This window comes from Panthera tigris, chromosome A2 (genome assembly GCF_018350195.1).
Source record: "Panthera tigris isolate Pti1 chromosome A2, P.tigris_Pti1_mat1.1, whole genome shotgun sequence".
Lineage (NCBI taxonomy): Eukaryota > Metazoa > Chordata > Mammalia > Carnivora > Felidae > Panthera > Panthera tigris.
This window is the reverse complement of record NC_056661.1, coordinates 12,077,479-12,097,375: the sequence shown is the minus strand read 5'-3', so window position 1 is coordinate 12,097,375 and position 19,897 is coordinate 12,077,479. Positions and strand designations below refer to the sequence as shown.

Genomic DNA, 19,897 nt, shown 5'->3' with positions numbered 1-19,897 from the left:
GTGGCAGGCTCCAGTTTCACCTGGGCCGCTTTATACAAGAATGTCAGGATTTCCAAAAAGCCCCAAAGAACTCAAGTGACCAGGAGCGCAGAGCGCTCACTTAGGCCGGGGTGGGGGAGGGGCAAGGAGCCGGCACGGGCGGGACCACAGGGAGTGTGCGCCAGCTGCCACGGCCACGTGCAGAGGGGACTGAGTCCCTGGAGGGGAGCTGGCGACCCCTTCCCCCCCCCCCCCCCGGGGAACAACAGCAGGAGACGCAGGCGCGGGCCAGTGGGCCAGTTCTCTGAGTAACCCTTGCGGCGCCTCTGACGGAGAAAAGGGGAGCCGCTCCCGCGGGGCTGGGTTCACAGAAAGTGCTTGATCCGTGTGCCCCGGTGTGAAGGGCAGGATGGCGAAGAAGGACGCGTTTCTCTCTCAGCCTCAGTTACGTGAGCGGAAACAAAGGCGGTGACTCCCTGATACCCAGGCATCCAGTGCACCGCCCTGAACAATGCTCACGCTGTGCAGGGACGCGGAGCGGCCAAGAATCCAAAACCGCCCAACAGAAACCACAAAGGCCAGGAGACAGGGTGGCGGCACAGGGCGTGAAGGCACGCTCGCTTCCCCCAGCCCCAAGCCTGGGTCCCCACCGCACCCACTCACTCCTGCAGGATCTTGCTGTCGGTGGTCTGGGGGTAGCCGAAGTCCATGAGCTCGTCCAGCAGCTCGTAGATGATGACAAAGTTGTCGCGGATGCTCTCCTCCTCCAGCTCCTTGAAGTACTCTGAAAACACCTGGGCGGGGGCGGCGGGGGGCTGAGACGCGGGAGGGGGACCGCCCGCACAGACCCACTTGTCCTTCATGCCCCGGGGCCCAGAACCAACAGCCCTCTTGCCCACAAGCTGCATCTACCCACGTTCCAGGCTTGGCGACATGCCACAGACACGACCTCAGACTCAGGGGCCGCGGCAGGACAGCGACGGCTGCCCGTGAGGCAAGTCGCGGGCTGCAGGCAGTGCGGGCGTCCTCCGGGGGCCTGGTCAGAAGCCCTGCATCTCCACTCCCGAGGGTCCCTCTCTCCTCTCCTCCCTGACAGTCACCCCCAGTCTGGCCAGGGCCCCATCTGAGCTTCTCTTCAATCCCTGCCGTGAACGGTCACCTTTTGCCTCTGAGCTACAAGTGACTCAGGTGAGGGGCAAGAGCCGCTGGAGACAGAACCAGTGGCTCTTCCGGACTCTTCCGAGCCCCCTGGGCCACGGACACATGTCCCCCAGTTCAACAGAAAATTAAGTCGACCGAACGAGGGAAGGGAGAAAAGTTTCGTTAGCACCCGCACCGAAGGAAAGTCACGGAGGCAGACAGGAAATGCCAGACACAGCAGGAAGGAGAACGTTCTCCCCACCCTCTCGGACCTGCCGGTGCCCCTCTTTACTCCTGCGACAGGGCCACCGCCCTGGCACGAAAGCCTACTCCTCAGCCTGCACTCAGGGCTTCCCAGGGGGACACATACTCTCCCGCCCCCGTGTCTCCACGGCCCAGACCAGTCCCCCCGTGTTCAGCACCAGTGACTCCTGAGCTAGCTGCACGTGGTACCACCTGAGGGCTCACCGCAGGCCTCCCGGGTCCGATTCTCCACTTCCCTCAACCCCACGGCTCCTGCCCCAGCCCGGTCCCTCCATTTCTGCTCTGGAAGCCTGCAGCAACCTCCTCGCTGGCCTCCTTGTTGCCTTCAAGTTTTCCTCCACTTAGCAGCCACGGAGCCGATCTCAACTCCAATCAGGTCTCATCAGTCCCCCGCTTAAAGTCCCCCGCCATCTCTCGTCAGGAACGAAATCAAAACTCCTCACTAAGTCCTGTTTGCCCCCAACCCTGCAGCCCAGCCCCACCCACCCCTTGCTGATCGCAGCCCCCCACGGGCCCCAGGCACTCTGGCCAGCCCGATGCTCCCGACCGGACCACACGCGTTGTGGCCCCAGGGCCTCTGCCTGTGCTGCTCTCGCGCCTCCCCTCCTCTGCGCAGAACTGGCTGCTCTGCCCTCCTCCCGGCTAGCCTGCCTCCCTAAACTCGGCCTCTCGGCAGGCCCCCCTCCACCCTCCCACAGCCAGCTGTGGGGCGTACCTGTCCCTCCTGAGGTCCGGGCGCACCGACCTGCCCTGAGCTCCACCTCCTGCTCGCTTTCCTCCCCTCGTCAGGGCAGAGGGACGCTAAGGCCATAAAGTCCCACACACATCCCATTCCCTGGGGTTCCAGCCCCGGAACTCCCCAGGAGTGCTCCAGCCCTCGAGCACACAGCAAAGCCAGGGCGACTGACACCCCTCCTCGGGTCAACTCACCTGCACCACCTTATAAAGGAAGGAGAACACCAGCGACACACATGCGTTCTTCTTGGAGGTAGCAACCACTGCATGGCGGCCACGGTTAAGGAGAGTTCAGAGGCCCAGACTGCTGCCTCACAGACCCCGACTCAGCCCGCGTCTCAGAAGGACCCCCACCCCCACCCCCGGCTCAGAACCTCCCTCCACCCCACCCCCGACCATTCACCAGGCCTTCAGTGGGCTACTGGGTCGGAGCCAGGCCCGGGACAGGCAGTCGCCAGACATGGTCCCAAACCCCAGGAAGCGCTCGATGACAGAGAGGCAGCAGGGGGCACCGAGAGCCCACCCCAGCTGCTGGGGCGGGGTGGGGGCTGCCCTGAGGAGGTGATATCTGCGCTGAGAGCTCTAGCCCAGGGTGGGGAGGCAGCGTGCGGCTCATTCTGGGAGCAGAAGGCAGGACTGCGATGATTGGTCCTTCCCCAGAAGCCAACGGCTTGTGTGACCCCCAGCAGGCTCCAGAGGAGGCAGCCAGGGCCAACGCTGGGTCTGGCCCTTCCTGCAAGCCTTGGCCCCTAAAGCAAACCTTTTTAACGGAGCCCCATTTTCTCACTTGCTTGATGGGCGCCCGGCAGCAGAGTCGCTGAGGCAATGTGTGTGAAGTGCGTGGCACAGACTCCCCTCCGACGTCATCACGGGGCAGCATGTCCTGAACACTCCCTGCTCCTTCCCTCAAGGGCCTCGAGCCCCCCGGGGAGGCCGGTTCCTCCCCCGCAGGCACACGGGCTGCGCCCTGGCCGTGGCCGTTCATGACAGGCCTGGGCCGCCTGGCCCCAGGGCTGAGATGGGAGCTGCAGGTGACAGGGACAGCAGGGGCCACGTCCACCTCACTTCCTGCCTGGAGCCGGGACCCAGGTATCAGGTGCTGTGCCTCCAGCCCAGGTAGCATGCCTTCGGGGTGCTAATGAGGACCAGTGGGCACCGCAAGGCTGGGCCGGCCGGAGACCGTCACCGGACAGCAGAACTAGCCACAGGCCGGGGAGGCTGGGGGCGCCGGGGGCGCCGGGCAGCGGCACCTGGAGGGGTGAGCCACTGCTGTCTCCTCCCCGCTGCCCACACGTGGAGCCAGGGCCCAACCAGAAACTGGTCTGACGGCTCCCGCTGGGCTCACACCACCCCCCCCCCCAGACATCCCTCCCCCCTGCCCCCCCCCCCCCCAAGACCCGGGCGCCTTCACAGTCGTCCAGCTTCCGGGTTCCAAGCCACCTGCAGTACTCTCTCCGAGCACTCTGCGAGCAGCCCCCCGGGCCCTCCAGAGAGGTGAGGGAGAAACAGAGGCGGGGCAGGAGCTGGACCTCAGGGACCCAGACAGTCCGACCGGGCCTTTCTGGCCCCCTCCCCCTCCCCACATCCACTCCGGCTTCCCTGCAGCCTGGCCTCTGCTCAGCAGCCAGAAACCTTCAGAAAATGCAAATCTGATTTTGTGTCACCACCCCCCGCCTGAAACCCCCGGAAGGCTTCTCATCACATCTACGGTGACGTCCCTCGAGACCCCGCAGCGTTGCTGACCACTTGGGCCTGCTCCCACCACATACCCCTTCCCGGTGTTCTTGCCACCCCTCCTGCAGCTTCCAGAATGAGCTTGTTCCTTCTGCAGAGCCTCTGCCCAGGTCTATCGCTCCTGGCGTCTGCCCACTGCTCTGGATGGTGGACACCTGGCCTTCCTGCAGGGCTCCTCTGGATGTCACCTCCTCAGGGAAGCCTTCCTGGGTTCCCAGACTAGATGAGGTCCCCTGCCACACCCTCTCCTCGCCCAGCTCCTGTCACACTTGCCACCGTGTTCTCCGCTCATCTCTTCAGGCCGCAGGGAGCTCCGGGAGGGTGTGCCCGACGGCCCTTGCTGCGCCCGAGCCAGCCCCGGGCCAGGCTAGGCCAGGTGCCGGCCACTCTCAGTTGCCTGCGGGCCCACACACGCGCACACGCACACACCCACGCAGGAGGCCCCCGGGGGGCTCCCCCGCAAAGGGATACGATACAGATTGTTGTGCTTGATCCACATGAAGCGGACTCCCCCGTGGGCCAGGATGGGCGACAGCATCCCTTCCTCCTCCTTCTCCATCAGGATGGGCATGAAGTGCTCCACCTCGGACATGTCCACGTCGCCACGGTAGTTCCGGCAGATGAGCACCTAGGCGGGGGTGGGAGGTGAGGCTGCTTCCATCTGGAGGCCCACAGCCAGATGCGTGCGGTGGGGCGTGAGACGCGCCAACCTCCCTTGCCGCAAGGACCCCACTCACACCCCTGGCCATCAGAGACTCCAGGCCGCGCTGACCTCTATCCCCCAGGGAATCCCTCAAGGAGCGCATTTCCCAGAGTGAACTCCACAGGGGCCAACTCGCGGGGGAAAGCAATACGAGGTCGCAGTCCAGAACTCAGTCAGCTGGGAGATGCCAGGTGAAAACAACATCCTGTAGGTTCTCACTGCAGACCTTCTCAGGGCCTTTCCTACGCTAATGCACTCTGCTCTTCTGCCTGTGTCAGGGTACCCAATCAGGGGACACTGCTGAGTGTTCACATCCACTAAAAGCCACCTGTGGCCAAGACTCGCACACAAACGTTCGCTGCGGCTTTATTTTAAATAGACCCAGAGACTGGGGGCGCCTGGGTGGCTCGGTCAGTTGAGTGTCCAGCTCTTGATTTTGGCTCAAGTCATAATCTCATGGTTAGTGAGTTCGAGCCCCTCGTTGGGCTCTGTGCTGACAACGCTGAGCCTGCTTGGGATCTTTTCCGTCTCCCTCTCTCTCTGCCCCTTCCCAGCTCATGCACACGCACGCTCTCTCTCTCTCTAAATAAATAAGTAAACTTTATAAATAGATAAACAGATCGATCGACGGATCCAGACTAGAGTGAGCACCAATGTCCTTCAACAGGCGACCAGAAACAAGAACTGTGTCCATCCGGAACGCAACTCAGCCACGAGAAGGAAAGACCACTGACTCGAGCCACAGCAGGTGAGCCACCAGACAACAGACAGCAAGTCCCATATCCTGTCCCACATAAAACCCACTTACATAAAACCCTCACCAACGGTGACAGAAAACCGGTGGCTTTCTGGGAACGGGCTGGACACGAGGGGCGTGAGGAAGCTTTAGGGGGTGACAGGGTGTGTGCTTCTGGCTTCCTGGGTATATACAATGACCGAACGCACCACGCTGTGTGCTGGAATAAACGCAGCTGGGTACACGTCCATCACGCCTCCCTGAAGGAACAAGGAGGCAGCCTGAAGCTCTGCCAGGCTGAGCAAGGCTCCATCTGGAGACGCCGCCTACAGCTGACGCCGCTCTCGTGAGCTCATGTGGGCAGCAGCTGCAGGGCCCAGCTACGTGCGGAGGTCGGCCTTGCTGAGCTGACCAAGCTGGGAGCCGCCTGCGTCAATGGTCGTCGTCGTTTCAAGCCAGGAGAGAGGGAGAGAATCAAAACGAGAACCTCTTTCCTGGCTTCTCTTTCGTGGTCCGTGCCCTCTTCCTGCTGAGGTTCACAAGGCCGCTTAGGGCCACTTAGGCACCCAGTGGGAGAGCCAAGCCCGGACTGAGGGACTCCCATGTCCCCTCTCCTGTGCTCCTTGCCCAGAATCTATACTGACCGGCCACGAGGTGGGGCCACTATTTTTACAGAGATGCACAGTGATGCCTAGAACTCTGGCACCAGCCGCCTGAGGTCACAGCCAGCAAAGCTGAGTCCAGATCCTAACCAGTTCTCACCCCCCGCACGGCCCCTTCTGCTCCCTAACACTGCTTTCCTGGGCTTCCCAAGGCCCCACCTTCCTTCTCAGGTATATGACTTTGGGGACTGCCGCTGGCAGGGAGCCTCAAGGCCCCTAGTGCTCCAAGGAAAGAGGAAGCATCTGTTTTGCTTGCCTTCATGTCCAGGGCTCCGGAGAGGTCCACTCACCCACCCGGCACACACCGCGGGCCCCTCTGCCGCACACCATGCTGGGCCCGGGGACCAGAGGTGACCAAAACAAACAGGGTCTCTGAACTGGGACGCCGACTTAGGAGAAGCTGAGAGCCTCCCGAGGGTGTGACCTTCACACTGAGGCCTGAAGGGACAGGTGCTACACAGGCAGAGGGACGGCGGTGGCTGAAGCCGCGGGACAGAACAGGGGTGCAGTCCAGGGGGAGACCTTGGAGCACTGGTCGAGGGGGCGTGAGGATGGTCTTGGAGCCTGGGCCGCAGGCCCCAGGTGAGAGAGCAGAGGACAGGTTGAAGGGAGACAGGCAATGCTGAGGTGACAAACCTCTATCCCCACGGCTGCTCTGTCCATCTCACCCCTCTGCCCCCACCCCAGCTCACTCCATTCCGGCCACCCTGGTCCCCCAGCTGCTCTCTGAGCCGTCCACATCTACTCCTGCCTCGAGGCCTTTGCACTTGCAGTTCTCTCTGTCCAGGATGCCTGGGCCTCTTCTAATTTCTCAAGCCTCACCAAAGACGGCACCTCCTCCAAGAAGTCTTCCCTGCTTGCCCTGCCTGAAAGGTCATAACCTGTCCACTTTTCCTTCACTGCCCCCTACACTGCTGCACTATGACCCCTGTCCTCGTTTATGGTCTGTCCCTTCCACCAGAGTCTAACACTCCCTGAGAACACTGACCACTTCCACCTCATTCACGGCTGTGTCCAGAGCCCACAACAGAGCCTGACCCCAGTGGGTGCTCAGGAAATGTCCGTGGAGTGAACATGAAGGTGAGGAGAGGACGGAGGCCAGGATAACGCCCAGGTCTCCAATGAGGACAGTCTCATGGATGGCGGTGTCGCTCAATGAGGTGGGAGAGAGCAGGTCTGCGGTGGAGAGAGAGCAGGTGAGAAAGAGCAGGTCTGGGGAGAGAGTTCAGGGCAAAGGCCAGGTTTGTGGCAGCTGTAGGACCTCCGAGGTGTCCCAGAGAACAATGCATCTCTAGAGCAGTCCTCTGGGATGCGGCACACATCGAGTCACTGGCACACTGGCGAGAATCAGAGCAGACCCGAAGAGAATCAGAGCAGACCCTGGGCAGTGTCAGGGGGCCGCCCAGGCCTGAGCAGGAGGGGCCGACATCCAAGGGGAGGGGCCAGGAGATTCGACAGAAATGGGCAAAACGAGAGAGAGCGGCAACTCAGAGGCCAATGGACGCCCGCTGAGGAGTGTGGTTGTGATGTCAGAAACTGCAGAGAAACAAGAAAGATAAGGGCCAAGAAGTGTCCACGGACGGCCTTCTAGCAGCCAAATGTGGCCATGCTGGTTTCCTTGCGCTCAGAGGTTCCGGGCGGCTGGCAGACAGACGTGTTGTCGTGAATTTCCTAATGTGCCTTACCTTACTTTTTGCTAAAAACGGTCCGCACAAAAGGTCCTTTCAAGACCTGAGGTCCAAGGGCATGGAGTAACAAACGGCACGATGGCTGCTGAGAGTGGGAGGCAAGCCCGCGGCTGCCCTGGGAGCTTCCCAAAAGGCAGGTCTGATCACGCTCCTCCGAGGCTTCAATCTCCTCCAGTGGCTCCTCCTTCCTGGGATCAGAGCAGTCCCCTCTGCTCCTCACGCCCATCTGGACATCCTCGACCACCCACGGCCACACCGGTGCCATCCTCCAGGCTCCAGCATTCCCCAAGGCTGCCGGCCCGCCAGCCCCAGCAGGCTGCCCCCGACTCTTCAGGCCTACTGCGGTGACTCCTTGTCCAGCTGACTGTCACCTGGTCCTATGGCACCTCCCTCTTCCAGGTGGCCTTCTGTAACTACTTCTGCAGCCAAAATCGAGGTTGGCAACCATATTACCTGGGGCCTTGTCCATGCCCTTGCAGCTACCTAGATCTGACCACCTGGACCCATCAGCTTCCACGTGTCTTCCCACCTCAAGGCCCTCGATGGGGTTAACCAGGACTGTGGGCCATGGGGGTGCTGAGCCTGTCTTAAGCGTCCGCTCAGAGAGCCTGCACAACAACACCATAAAAGCTTCGGGTGAGCAATGACGGAAACAAGGCGCAGAGAGAAGTTACTTTGCCTGGGGTTACACAGCTGAGCAGCAGAGGTGGGTTTTGAACTCAGCCCTAACTCCACAGTCACGGTGAGATAGGCAGCACTGGGCTTGGTGGCATGCTAGATGCTCGGGAAATGTTTGCTGAATGAGTGATCTGAGATAAGGCAGCCTCTGGGAACTCTGGGGACCCAGTGGCCAGGACGGAAGCAAGAACACGTGCCACAAGGGCTCTGGGAACGCTGCACCCACCCAGCCCCTGGTGTGCCCTGTGACTGATCCCTTGCCTGAGGCCTGAGGAAGGGAGCCCAGCACCGGGCCTCACTAGCTGTTGACTTTGGGTGGCATCCAGGGCAGGCAACCCACTCAAGGGACTCCTGGAAAGTTCTAGAGCCTGGGACTCCGGAGGGGAGCAGAAAGGGATAGCCACTTCACCTCTTCACTCCCCACGGCTTCTGAGCTAACTCTTGCCTGCCCCACCAAGGCCCGACACCCACCCCCCTCTCTCTCTCTCTCGGTGATCCACGCGGGGCTTGGTTAACATTGTACTGTTCCTGTAACTCCCAGATACAAGAGGCCAATACTCACTTGCCTTCCAGATCGGACGGACCGGGGGAAAAAGCAGCAGCCCACTGTGAAAGGCTTGGAGATCCCTCCTCTAAGAGGTTTTCCCAGATTCCCCGGGGAATGGCACTTGGGTCCTAATTAAATTGCCCACCTCTTCCTTCAGGTCTCAGCCAGATTTGTCCCTCCTTCCCGGAAGCCCTCCCTGACCCCCAGCCACTGCTTCATCACTGCACCCAACACTGATTTGTACTTTGTGAGATCAGTGTCCCTTTCTCCCACCAGACTGTGAGCTCCAGAAGGACAAGGACAAAGCTGATTTTGCTCACCAAAAGCAGCCCAAGCCTAAGAACCCTGTATGGCACTTGGCAGGTGCTCCCCAAATACCAGCCGACTCCTAGACCTGCCACTCTGTAACTGGTGTGACCTTGGGCAAGTTGCACACCTGTGTGCCTCAGTTTCTCCCTCTGTAAAATGGCCCTCCCATCACCCACTTCACTCAACCCTCGTAACTCGGTGTCACACTGAACGTTAAGAAATTTTTTACAGGGACTGGCAAAGAAAAGTCACAGGATAAACAGGGGGCAGGGCTGGCCCGAGGGCACACTGTCCCCGACACGCCTCACCACCTTGGGCCAAGGGTCGCACGGCACCTGAGAGCCAGTCCTGGCTTCGAAGCCTGATGCGGGCCGCTCTCCCCGCCGCCTCGGGTTCCCGGATGCCCCCACGGAGGCTTGAGAACCCGGCCCATGGTGGGGGAGGGGTCAGTGCAGCTGCGTTACCTAGCAACAGGGCGGGGCTCGTGGATCGAAGCCCCCGCCTGGTACCCTAGCAACAGGGTGGGGGCCTCAGGTGAGGTCTATAGACCTCCCCGCCTAAGATTAGGGTGGGTCCCATTGGCCGGTTACCAAGCAACAGGATGGGTCTCACCCCCCCACCCAGGGGCGAGGCCCCGCCGGTTGCCTGGCAACGGGGAGGGTGCGGAGCCATCTGTACCTTGCCCTTTAGGTCCAGCACGTAGACGGCGCTGGCGGACATGACGGCTGCGGGAAGCCTCGGCTACTGCCGAGGGCGGCGGCGACGGCGGGGACTGCCGGGCGTTGAGCAAGGCCGGGCGTGCCCCGCGACAGTTCGCCTCCACTTCCGGCCCGGGAAGCCGCGCGCGAACCGTTATGTCCGGTCGGGGAGGGGCTGCCAGGAAGGCGCAGGCGCGAGGCGGGTACGCGCAGGCGCGGTACGTCCGATATGCCCTTATTTCCCGCTCTGGCCTCAGGCATCCCGGAAGTAAGGCCCAGAGGGGCGGGCCTGGGCGGCGCTAGGCGGGGCTGATTGAAGCGAGGCCCTCTCTGGCTGCCAGGGGGAGAGACAAGCCAGGGCAGCTGGAAACCCCGCCCCGCCTTCGTGGGCCAAGTTAGGTGACATACCGTTGGTGGAACCCCACCTGGGGCCCAGCCCCATGAAACTCCTAGCCTGGTGGGGGAGTCTAGGAAACAAATACAGTTACCAACTGTAATATGCTTTATAGGGGGAGGGTAAGGTGGTTGTTACATGGAAAAGAGGTCAAACTCTGAATGGCAATCAAGTCTTACCAAGGGTCACGACCTATCACCTGTCAATGTCAACACTCATCAGAGCTTGTTTATTGCCTGGAATGATCTGAAAACCACGCCCCACCGAACCTAGGCGAAAAGCACATATTTCATTTCTGTAGTTAGTGACCGCAGTGGGTGATGCAAACTGTGACCCCTGATTAATCAATTGAGTATCTCATCACTTTTATGAACACTCAGGCTGTGGCAAAATGCCTGCATTTTGTCCTACGGAACCATCCATCACTTGCTCTGGGAATCCCAACCCTGCAGTATCAAAACCATTTACTCGGGCTGCCTGCCTGATTTTTAATCTTCCCTCCTATCTCCTTTGGGGTTTTGAAAGATGCCTTTTGCCAATATATCCTCTTAGGATGAAGTGCAAGAAAATCCAGAGGAGAAAACTGGAATATTTAATGACTACTAAGTAAATCCTGGGCTGGAAGCATTCTTGCACAAAATGGCCAGGAGAGGGTTTTTGACAATTGTCTTGTAAAACACCCTAGCCTCATACTGCACCCAAAAAGAAAGACAAAAAGAAAAATCACCCAGGAGAGGTGACCCCTCTTACCATGGAGCATTTCCTTTCAGGCTTGCTCTAGGCATTTTGTTTAGATGTTTAAAATCAGTACTGTGGGGGACTGGGAGGAACAGACTGGACAAAAGCCTTCTGAGAAAACAAACTCTCAGGTACGAAGAGTACCATCACGGTAAACACACCCTACACCTAAGTTACGCGTAACCTCCTTTTTCCATACGTGGGGGAATTCAGGTCATATCTGAATTTCATCCTTGGTATTTACATTTAATGTGTAAGCCAGATTTGACCTCTGCACCATCTCAAAAAAGATCATACCCATTGTGGTAGGTCAGGGTTTCTCAGACTTTCCTGCCCATTAGGATCGTCTGAGGAGCTCTGAAAATTCTGTGACTGAACCACCCCAGCCAGCATCAGTGGTTCTTAATGCTCCGGGAGAGCCTAACATCCAGAAGAGCTTGAGAAACTGTGCTAGACTAGCAGTGATGGCCCCCAATAAACCACATCTCCTGGTGTCCATGCCCAGAGTTCTCTCCCAGATTGGGTTTGGCAATGTGACTTGTGTTGGCCAAAGGAATAAACAACACAGAGAAAGGTTCTGGAGGATGAGATGCCACCTTGGACTTTCTGGCCCCAGGCAAGTCAACGTAGCTACACAAGTGAACCACACCACATGGCACAGAACTGTCCAAACGAGCAGTCAATCCACAGAAGAGAAATCCTGCCGTTTGAGGTCATTCAGCTTTAGACTGGGCAGGCAGGGAGGTGGAATATCTATATTCTACGTGCTTTTCACAGCACATCATGCTCACAAACCCCAACTGCTGGCTCAGGGATGGAAAAGGCCTCAAAGTGCCTTTCCGCGAGGCAATGGGTGAACCTACCCAAAAGAGCCACTGCTAACGAGAGAGTATATTACCTCTTGGGGGGGGGGGGGGGGCTGTATACCACAGGTGAAAAAACAGGTCTACTTTTTTCCAAAGCGAGGGTGAATGGTCATTTTGCAGCATGCACATTCTTTATGTGCAATAAATCCCAAAAGCAGCATTTCTAGTGATAGTCAAACCGCTTATAATTAAGACACTCAGACTTCTATTTAATAACTGTTTTTTGCTTTATTCTCTTCACCAGGTGACAGCCCCAAACCCAACACGATTTTGTTATTCTTTCACTACCTATGTCAACAGAGACTTCCTCCCAATAGTATATGCAGTTTGATCCTCATCAGGTAGGAACACGTAGGTCCTCAAAAGAGATCACGGCTCTCCAGCACCAGGACCTGGGTCCTCCCCTTTGACTGTATTGTACTGTCTGTGCCAGGGCTCTGCCCAGGTCCTGCCACCCCTGAGATGTCCTTAGGCCAGAAATGCCAAGCAGGCTACAAGTTATGTGCCACTCTGAATAAACACAGGGGCTGCTTAGAGCCTAGGGTTGAGGGCAGTGAGGCAGGCAGTGTCCGGGTTCCATTACAAAGAATGCTGTGTTTGATTAGTGATGTCTGCCAGGGCCACACCCTCTAAACTCGTCTGGAATGGGGGCACTAGGGGCAGAGGCTGTAAGTCCGCCAGGAGCTCAGACGGGGACAAAGCATACATTTCATCCTTGCCTTTGGCAGTGGTTCTATTTCCAGGCTGTGTGGTCTTACACACCAGGGGGCTGAGGAGGCACCTGAAGGCCAAGAAAGTACAAATGGCTTCCCTAGGCTCTGGAAGAAACAGTGCAAGCCCCAAGCAGGAGGAAGCTCAGAAGGAGAGCTCACGTAGGGCCCCACGGGGTCTGTAAGCTGCCGGCTGTGTTAGCATTACCTCCTGATCCCCTGGAGTCCGTTTCATCCAAGAAAAGATGGCTGGCTGACTGTCAGAGTTAGATGCAGTTTGGGGGCAAAGACCCTTTTCTGTGACACACGGAAATAGCCTCAATCTCTGGATAAACTTTTAAAAATCTCTAGTCCGAACTAAAAAAATTTGATCTTCTACTGAGAAACCAAGATAGAGTAAAAGGACAGTCTTACTTTAATCGGGTTCCAGAAAGAGGACATACTGCTTTGGAAAGCACTTGTCTCAGCAGAAGACACAAGGGTGTGTGTAAAAGAATGTTCTTAGAAAACACCAAAGGCACCAAACAGAGCCCCGATTCCGCCTTCCATTTCCCCTTGGTGCCACTCCATACCCTGGGTGGGGAGGCTACTTGGTCCAGCTGACTTTGGGAATGTCATAGTGCTCCGTGAGGGTGTCCAGGTGTCTGTTGAAATCCTGGGAAAGCCGAGGAGAAAACCCACATCAGCAGAGTCTCGGGCAGGGCGCCAGGGTTGCGGGACACTGCCCACTCCCGCTTTTCCACATCCTGCCTCTCCTTGCTGAGCCCCTCCCCTCAAAGCCACCCGGCCCTGAACCCTGGGCTCATCCTTACATGACCCGGGGAGGCGTCGCTTCTGTTGGGCAAACCCCCCCCCCCCGCCCAACACTCCAATGGCTCCCTCTGCCAGGCTCCTAACCTCTGGGCCCAGCCGGGACCCCACAGAGCCTGGGGTCTTTCCCCCTGGGCACGTGACTTACCTCCACTCTCTGCTTGTGGGTTTTGGATGCTTTCTTCAGGATCCTTTCCATTTGCTGGAGAGAGGAGAGACACGGAGGTTGAGTTCACACACTTGACACAGCCCAGGCCTGCGTGGGGCGGAAGACAGAAGCCCCCGCCAGCTTGGCTCTGGAATGGCTGGAGGTCTCGGGCGTACATCTCGCCCCTCCCTCACCTCTCCTCAGGCTGGCCCAACGGGGATGCCCGGCCACAGCATATCCCACCAGGAACCCAGGTCAGCTGCCCTTCGGTCAGTGTCAAGCAATGTACTAGCACTGACTCGAGTCGACTCCGCTGGGAGCTGTAGGTGTGCTTCCTGCAGCCCTGGGCAAGGGCAGTCACTGGCAGGCATTCCCATTTGGCAGGAAAAGAAAGTCTCGGATGGGGTTTGAAGAAGGATGAAAAATGGGAAGCGTAGGGGCACCTGGGGGGCTCAGTCGGTTGAGCGTCCGACTCTCGATTCTGGCTCAGGTCATGATCTCACAGCTCATGAGAGGGAGCCTCATGTGGGGTTCCGAGCTGTCACTCGAAGCCGGCTTGAGATTCTCTCTCCCTCTCTCTCTCTGCCCCTCCCCTGCTTGCGCGTGCACACCCTCTGTCTCAAAAATAAAAAAAAAAATAAACTTAAAAAAAGAAAAATGGGGAAGATAAAGAGCCCAACACGTAACAGGAGCTCAAGGGAACAGATGTTGGTGACACAGTGCCAGGGGGGCTACAAGATCCAGAGCACCTTGACAATCATGACTGCAGAATACGTATCGTGCCCCACCCCCCCCCTTCCTAATCCCCGATGCTACCTAGGAAGAGTCTAGAGCATGGGATGCACAGCCAGACACACCCGGGGCCGCACCTGGCTCTACACATACTGACCGGGTGACTGTGGCCGACTCTGGTAGTCCCCCTGTGAACCGTGCTGCCTGGTCGTGGTGCCCTAGTGCAGTTCTCCGTCACCATGACTCTGGGCTGGCCCTGTGACTCAGTTTACTTAACAGAACGCAGTGCCAGTGCTGGGCCAAAGCTGTAAGAGCCGGCCGCCTTTGCTTTGCGTTCTTGGAAGTCAACCACCACACAGGAAGTCTGATGACCTTACTGGAAAGAAAGGACCCGGAAGATGAGACGACACGCGCGGAGGGAGGAGCAAGGAGGCGCCAGACACGTGATGGTGAGGCTAGCTATCTTGGCTGTTCCGGTCCCGCTGGGCCTCCAGCCCCAGCCGAGCCGAGTCAGCCCACAGGAGATGATCCCCGTCACCCACCACCTGGCTGCCCCTCCCTTTCCTTCCCTGCCTCTTCTTACCGTGTGAGCCCACGTGAGGGCTGTGCCTCCTCACGAGAGGCCGCGCTGACGTGGGCAGCTGACATCAGTGCCAGGCGCTCGGCGGAGCGCCTCTCCCCACTCCCTCTCCCCACTCCATGCACCAAGTTCACAGGGTGCCTTGTGGGCTGTCACCACCCCCACTTCCCAGAGAAAAGGGGGAGCAGCATGCACAATGGGTGATGGGGCTGGAGATGCCAAGCCCTACCCCTCCTTCAGGCTGGGACTTCCAAGAGCTGTCCAGCCTTCATGCCCGCTGTGCTTCAAGGGACACTCGCCCACAAGGGATTCCGCGTTTCCCCCCTCCACCTGCCTCCGCCCACACCTTCTCCCTTCTCTCCCCTGGTTCAAACCAGATCCACAGCAGCACTTCCGGTTTTCAACACCAGCACCAAAAACGTCCCCTTGACCTTCCACCACCTTCCAGCTACGTGCTTGTTTCTCTGGTCCTCTTGCTAGATCTTCCAAGAGTTATTTCTGCATCTTGTCTCCACCTCTGCCTTTCCCTACCCTCCCTTGGATCCCCTCTCGTCAGCCTCTCTTCCTCCACATTCCAAATGCCACCGACTCCGGGCTCTCGGTAGTCACCCTACAAGACCTCTTGGCAGCAAATGACACTGTTGATCACTTTCTCCACTGAGCTCCTAAGGACACCCTCTCCCGGTTTTCCTCCTTCTCGTGAGGGATCCTTTACAACTTCAGATTCTAGACCTCTTCTCTGTCACTGTCTCTCCTCGGAGGATCTCATCCAGTCAGAGGGTCTCCTCACAGCAATTCCAGAACGTTCAGGGGAGGCCCAGACCTCTCCTCCAAACTGCAGATTCAGGTATCACACTGTCCACGAGAATTCTCCATTTGAATTTCTAACAGGCCCTCAAACATAACCTCTCTAAAACCAAGGTCTGGTTGCCCCGCTTTAGAAAGCTGCTTTAGGGGCGCCTGGGTGGCTCAGTCGGTTGAGCGTCGGACTTCGGCTCAGGTCATGATCTCACCGCTTGCGAATTCAAGCCCCGCGTCGGACTCTGTGCTGACAGCTCGGAGCCTGGAGCCTGCTTCGGATTCTGTGTCTCCCTCTCTCTCTGCCCCTGACCCACTTGCATTCTGTCTCTGTCTCTCTCAGAAATAAACAAACATTAAAAAAAATTAAAAAAAAAAAAAAAAGAAAAGGAAGAAAGAAAGCTGCTTTAGAGCCTGCTGTCCTTCTTACTGCGGTAAATAGCACTTTCACTTACCCAGCAACTCCTACCAAAAATCGTGGTCATCCCTCATTCTTTCCCAGCCCACACCCAGTCCATCAACTAATCCTGCTGTTCTCGCTCCAAAATCCATCCCAAACCTTATAACTTCTATGGCTTCCAGTACTACTGTCCAACTCTGGGGCGTGCATATATATATATATATATATATATATATATATATATGTATATATATATATACAGCCTGATGGATATATATATATATATGTATAAATGTATGTATATGTATGTATATATATATATATATATGTATGTATATATATGTATATATATGTATATATATAGCCTGATGGTTACCCCTCTCCCAAGAGGAGTAACACCCAGCCTAACCTGTGACTATAACCTCAGGGAAGGAAATTAAGTGCATTCGCTTGTTAAACCCTCACCACAAACCCGTTAGGTAAGGACTGCAGCCCCACTTTACAGATGAAGAAAATGAGGTGTGGGAGGTTAACCGACCTGCCCAGAGCTACACCACCACCAAGAAGCGGTAGAGACACAATGGAACCCAGGTTGGTCTTGCCAAAGCCAGTGTGTCTCACCATTTTTTTTTTTTTTTTTAATGACTCAATTAGGCCTGAGAGTAATGAGTTCACTCTTCCTGATGTTACTGGACCAAACACCCCAGACCAGGGTTAGGGTTTCTCAGCATGGACACTTGATATTTGGGGCCACATCACTTTTTTTGTTGCAGGGGGTTCTATCTTGGTCACTGTAGGACACTGACCAGCATCCCTGGCCTCATCCCACTAGATGCCAGTAGCACTACCCCCACCCCTGCCAACATAGCAAGTTTTATCAAACGAAAAGGTCTTCGAACATTGCCAAATGTCGTAAGGGTGGAGGTGGGATACAAAATGGCACCCCATTGAGAACCACCAACCTAGACTGATTATTCCCTTCCCCCAGATACCAGGCTGAGCTTATCTATCCTCTGCTAACATCTCCTACCCCCTACCGTCCAAATTTACTGTGTTTAATATTAAGCTAAGTGATTTATTGCAGTGCCTAAGTGGCTCAGTGGGTTAAGCTTCTGGCTCTTAGTTTCAGCTCAAGTCACAATCTCACAATTCTTGAGTTTGGGCCTCGCATCGGGCTCTGTGCTGACAGTGCAGAGCCTGCTTGGAATTTTCGCTCTCTCGCCCTTTCTCTGCTCCTCCCCCTTCTCTCTCTCTCAAAATAAATAAACTTTTTTTTTTTTAATGTTCATTTATTACTGAGAAACAGAGCGAGACAGAGCACGAGCAGGAGAGGGGCAGAGAGAGAGAAGGGGAGACACAGAACCGGAAGCAGGCTCCAGGCTCTGAGCTGTCAACACAGAGCCCGAGGTGGGGCTGGAACTCACAAACCGCGAGATCATGACCTGAGCTGAAGTCGGACGCTTAACCGACTGAGCCACCAGGCGCCCCTCAAAATAAATAAACTTTTAAAATATATATAAAAGAATTAAAAAAAAAAATAACCTGCCAAACAAAGTCATCAAAGTAACAGACTTCCTGGAAATTTAGAGCAGGAGGCATGACCATTTAATATCAACAGCTAACGTCAGCTGAACACTGACTTGGGACAAACCAAGTGCCAAACGCTTTACCTGCATGACTTCATTTAAAGTTCCCACACCTTTTAGGCGACAGCACTACCCTGACCCCTCCAGATAAGTGAACTGAGGCAGAGAGAAAATGAGTTATTAGCCCAGTGTCACTAGACAAATGAAAGGCTGCGCTGGAATCCAAATTCGGTCCCCAGCTCTGGCCTCCTTTCAACGCCAGCTCTAGCTTTCTCCTCTGCCATCCACTCTGGCCAGAGGTGCTTCCCGTCCCCGGAGCTCCCCCAGCGCGGACTCCTCCTCCTCCACGTAGCATCTTCTTCCCGGAATTAACGCCTCTCTGACCGCTCGCCACCCCTTCGAGCGTCCCGGGCTGACCCCAATTTCGAGTCGTCAGGCCCTGTCTCTGCATCCACCTCGGGAGGCCCAGACCCGCTGCGCGGGGCATCCCCAGCTTCCCCATCCGCCTTACCCGCTTCTCTTGCATCTTCTCGAAGGCTGCCTGGGCCGGGGTTCGCTTGTCCAGGCCACGCCGCTTCTCCTCCTCGTTCTTTTTGCTCGTTCCCATTGCTTCCAGGAGTTTCGCTTTGTCTTTGTCCTTCTTTTTCTTTTTCCTGGGAGGGGAGAAGCGCGGGGGAGAGGAGGTAAGGGCGGATCGCGGGGCAAGAGCTCTGGAACTCTAGAAGACGGTTAAGGGGACAGAAGACAGCCTTTCGCGGTACTCTTGGACACTCACCGCTTGGTGACGCCGAGCTCTGCGACGCCTTTCAGTTTCAGGGGCCCCTTTTGAACCTGCTCGTAGGCCGCCATGACACCGTCTGCGATTCCGTAGGTAAACTGCCACATTTCCTGTTTGAGAACGCTATTTCCTCCCGAACGCCCGCCTCACTTCGTCTTGATTGGCTGAGCTAGGAGGTGCGCGTGCGCTCTCGGCGTCTAGAGCTGGGCCACACTTTTCAGTTGTGGGTGGGGCCGGGAAGGTCTGGAGCGACCTCGTCCTTTGCATCCGGTCTTCTGCCACACTTCCGGCTTTCAAGCCCAATTCCGGTTTTTCCGGCCTGGGGCCTCCTTGATCTGCGAAGCCGGTTTGACGGAACCCCGTTTCCTAAGATACACTGGTCTCTTGATTGTTTTGCGTGCACTTGGGGTTCTGTTCCCTTTTATTGCTGTATTTTGAAAGTTTAATAGATAACCTAGTTTTGTAAACCTAATCAGTACTTACAAGTTTTTAAGTTTTGGGGCGATGGTATCATTCTGTGAAATACGTGTCAATGGCATTTGAAAAAACAAAAAATTAAATGTAGTCTATTGGGGCTCCTGGCTCAGTCGGTGGAGCATGCGACTTTTTTTTTTTTTTTTAAGTTTATTTATTTATTTTGAGAGAGAGTGCACGTGTGAACATGATTGGGGGAGGGACACAGAGGAGAGAGAGAGAAAGAGAATCCCAAGCAGGCTCTGTGCTGATAGCGAGGTTTGATCCCACCAACCCCCAGATGGTGACCTGAGCCAAAATCAAGAGTCAGATGCTTCACTGACTGAGCCACCCAGGCGCCCCTAGTATGCAACTCTTAATCCTAGGGTGGTGACTTCAAGCCCCACTTTAGGCGTGGAGCCTACTTTAAAAATAAATAAATAAATAAAAACAAATAAAATGTATTCTATTGAGGTATCATTTATAATCAGTAAAATGCACTCATTTTAATTGTGCTCTTTGATGAATATCATCACATTTACACACCTATGTAATCACCTCCACAATCAAGATCTAGAACACTCCATTCCTACAAAGTTCTTTCTTCTCCTTCCCAGTTAATCCACCCCCCCCCCCCATCGTTCTCCCCAGGCAACTCCAAGTCGGTTTTCTCTCACTATAGATTAGATTTATATTTTGTAAAAGCTTTATGTACATGGAATTCTACTGTATACATTCTTTTGAGCTAGAGTTCTTTCTTTTTTTAATTAAAAAATTTTTTTGACATTTATTTTTGAGACACAGAATCCTAGCGAGTGAGGGGAAGAAAGAGAGGGAGAATCAAAATCTGAAGCAGGCTCCAGGTTGTCAGCGGAGAGCCCAGTGCAGGACTCGAACCCATGACCTGAACTATGAACTCATGACCTGAGCTGAAGTTGGACACCCAACCGACTCAGCCACCCAAGCGCCCCATGAGCTAGGGTCCTTTCAAGGAGCATAATGTGTTTGAGATTCTTCCTTTTGGGGGGTAT

The 19,897-nt window shown here is 56.1% G+C and overlaps 2 protein-coding genes across 2 annotated transcripts in view; both read right to left on the bottom strand.

The window, feature by feature from the left end:
• Positions 1–10,023, bottom strand: part of AP1M1 (adaptor related protein complex 1 subunit mu 1) — a 29,695-nt gene extending 19,672 nt beyond the window's left edge. Inside the window, exons 1-4 of the mRNA XM_042978475.1 lie at positions 9,854–10,023; positions 4,324–4,480; positions 2,314–2,381; positions 643–773 (exon numbers count right to left, since the gene is read on the bottom strand). Coding sequence (XP_042834409.1) covers positions 643–773; positions 2,314–2,381; positions 4,324–4,480; positions 9,854–9,895 — 398 coding nt within the window. The 5' untranslated portion in view covers positions 9,896–10,023. The remainder of the gene's footprint in view (positions 1–642; positions 774–2,313; positions 2,382–4,323; positions 4,481–9,853) is intronic.
• Positions 10,024–12,973: 2,950 nt separating this feature from the next.
• Positions 12,974–18,531, bottom strand: FAM32A (family with sequence similarity 32 member A). The gene is made up of 4 exons (XM_007088333.3): positions 18,411–18,531; positions 18,147–18,288; positions 13,540–13,593; positions 12,974–13,236 (listed from the first exon to the last, which is right to left on the bottom strand). The coding sequence occupies exons 1-4, from the start codon at positions 18,518–18,520 to the stop codon at positions 13,168–13,170; spliced, it is 375 nt and encodes a 124-aa protein (XP_007088395.2). The 5' UTR covers positions 18,521–18,531; the 3' UTR covers positions 12,974–13,167.
• Between the last annotated feature and the right edge of the window lie 1,366 nt (positions 18,532–19,897).

Coding starts and splice junctions, on each gene's coding strand:
- FAM32A (XM_007088333.3), bottom strand. CDS start 18,520: ATGTGGCAGTTTACCTACGGAATCGCAGACGGTGTCATGGCGGCCTAC. Junction 18,289..18,410: donor GAGCTCGGCGTCACCAAGCG/GTGAGTGTCCAA, acceptor CTCCCCTCCCAG/GAAAAAGAAAAAGAAGGACA. Junction 13,594..18,146: donor AGAAGATGCAAGAGAAGCGG/GTAAGGCGGATG, acceptor TCCTCTCTCCAG/CAAATGGAAAGGATCCTGAA.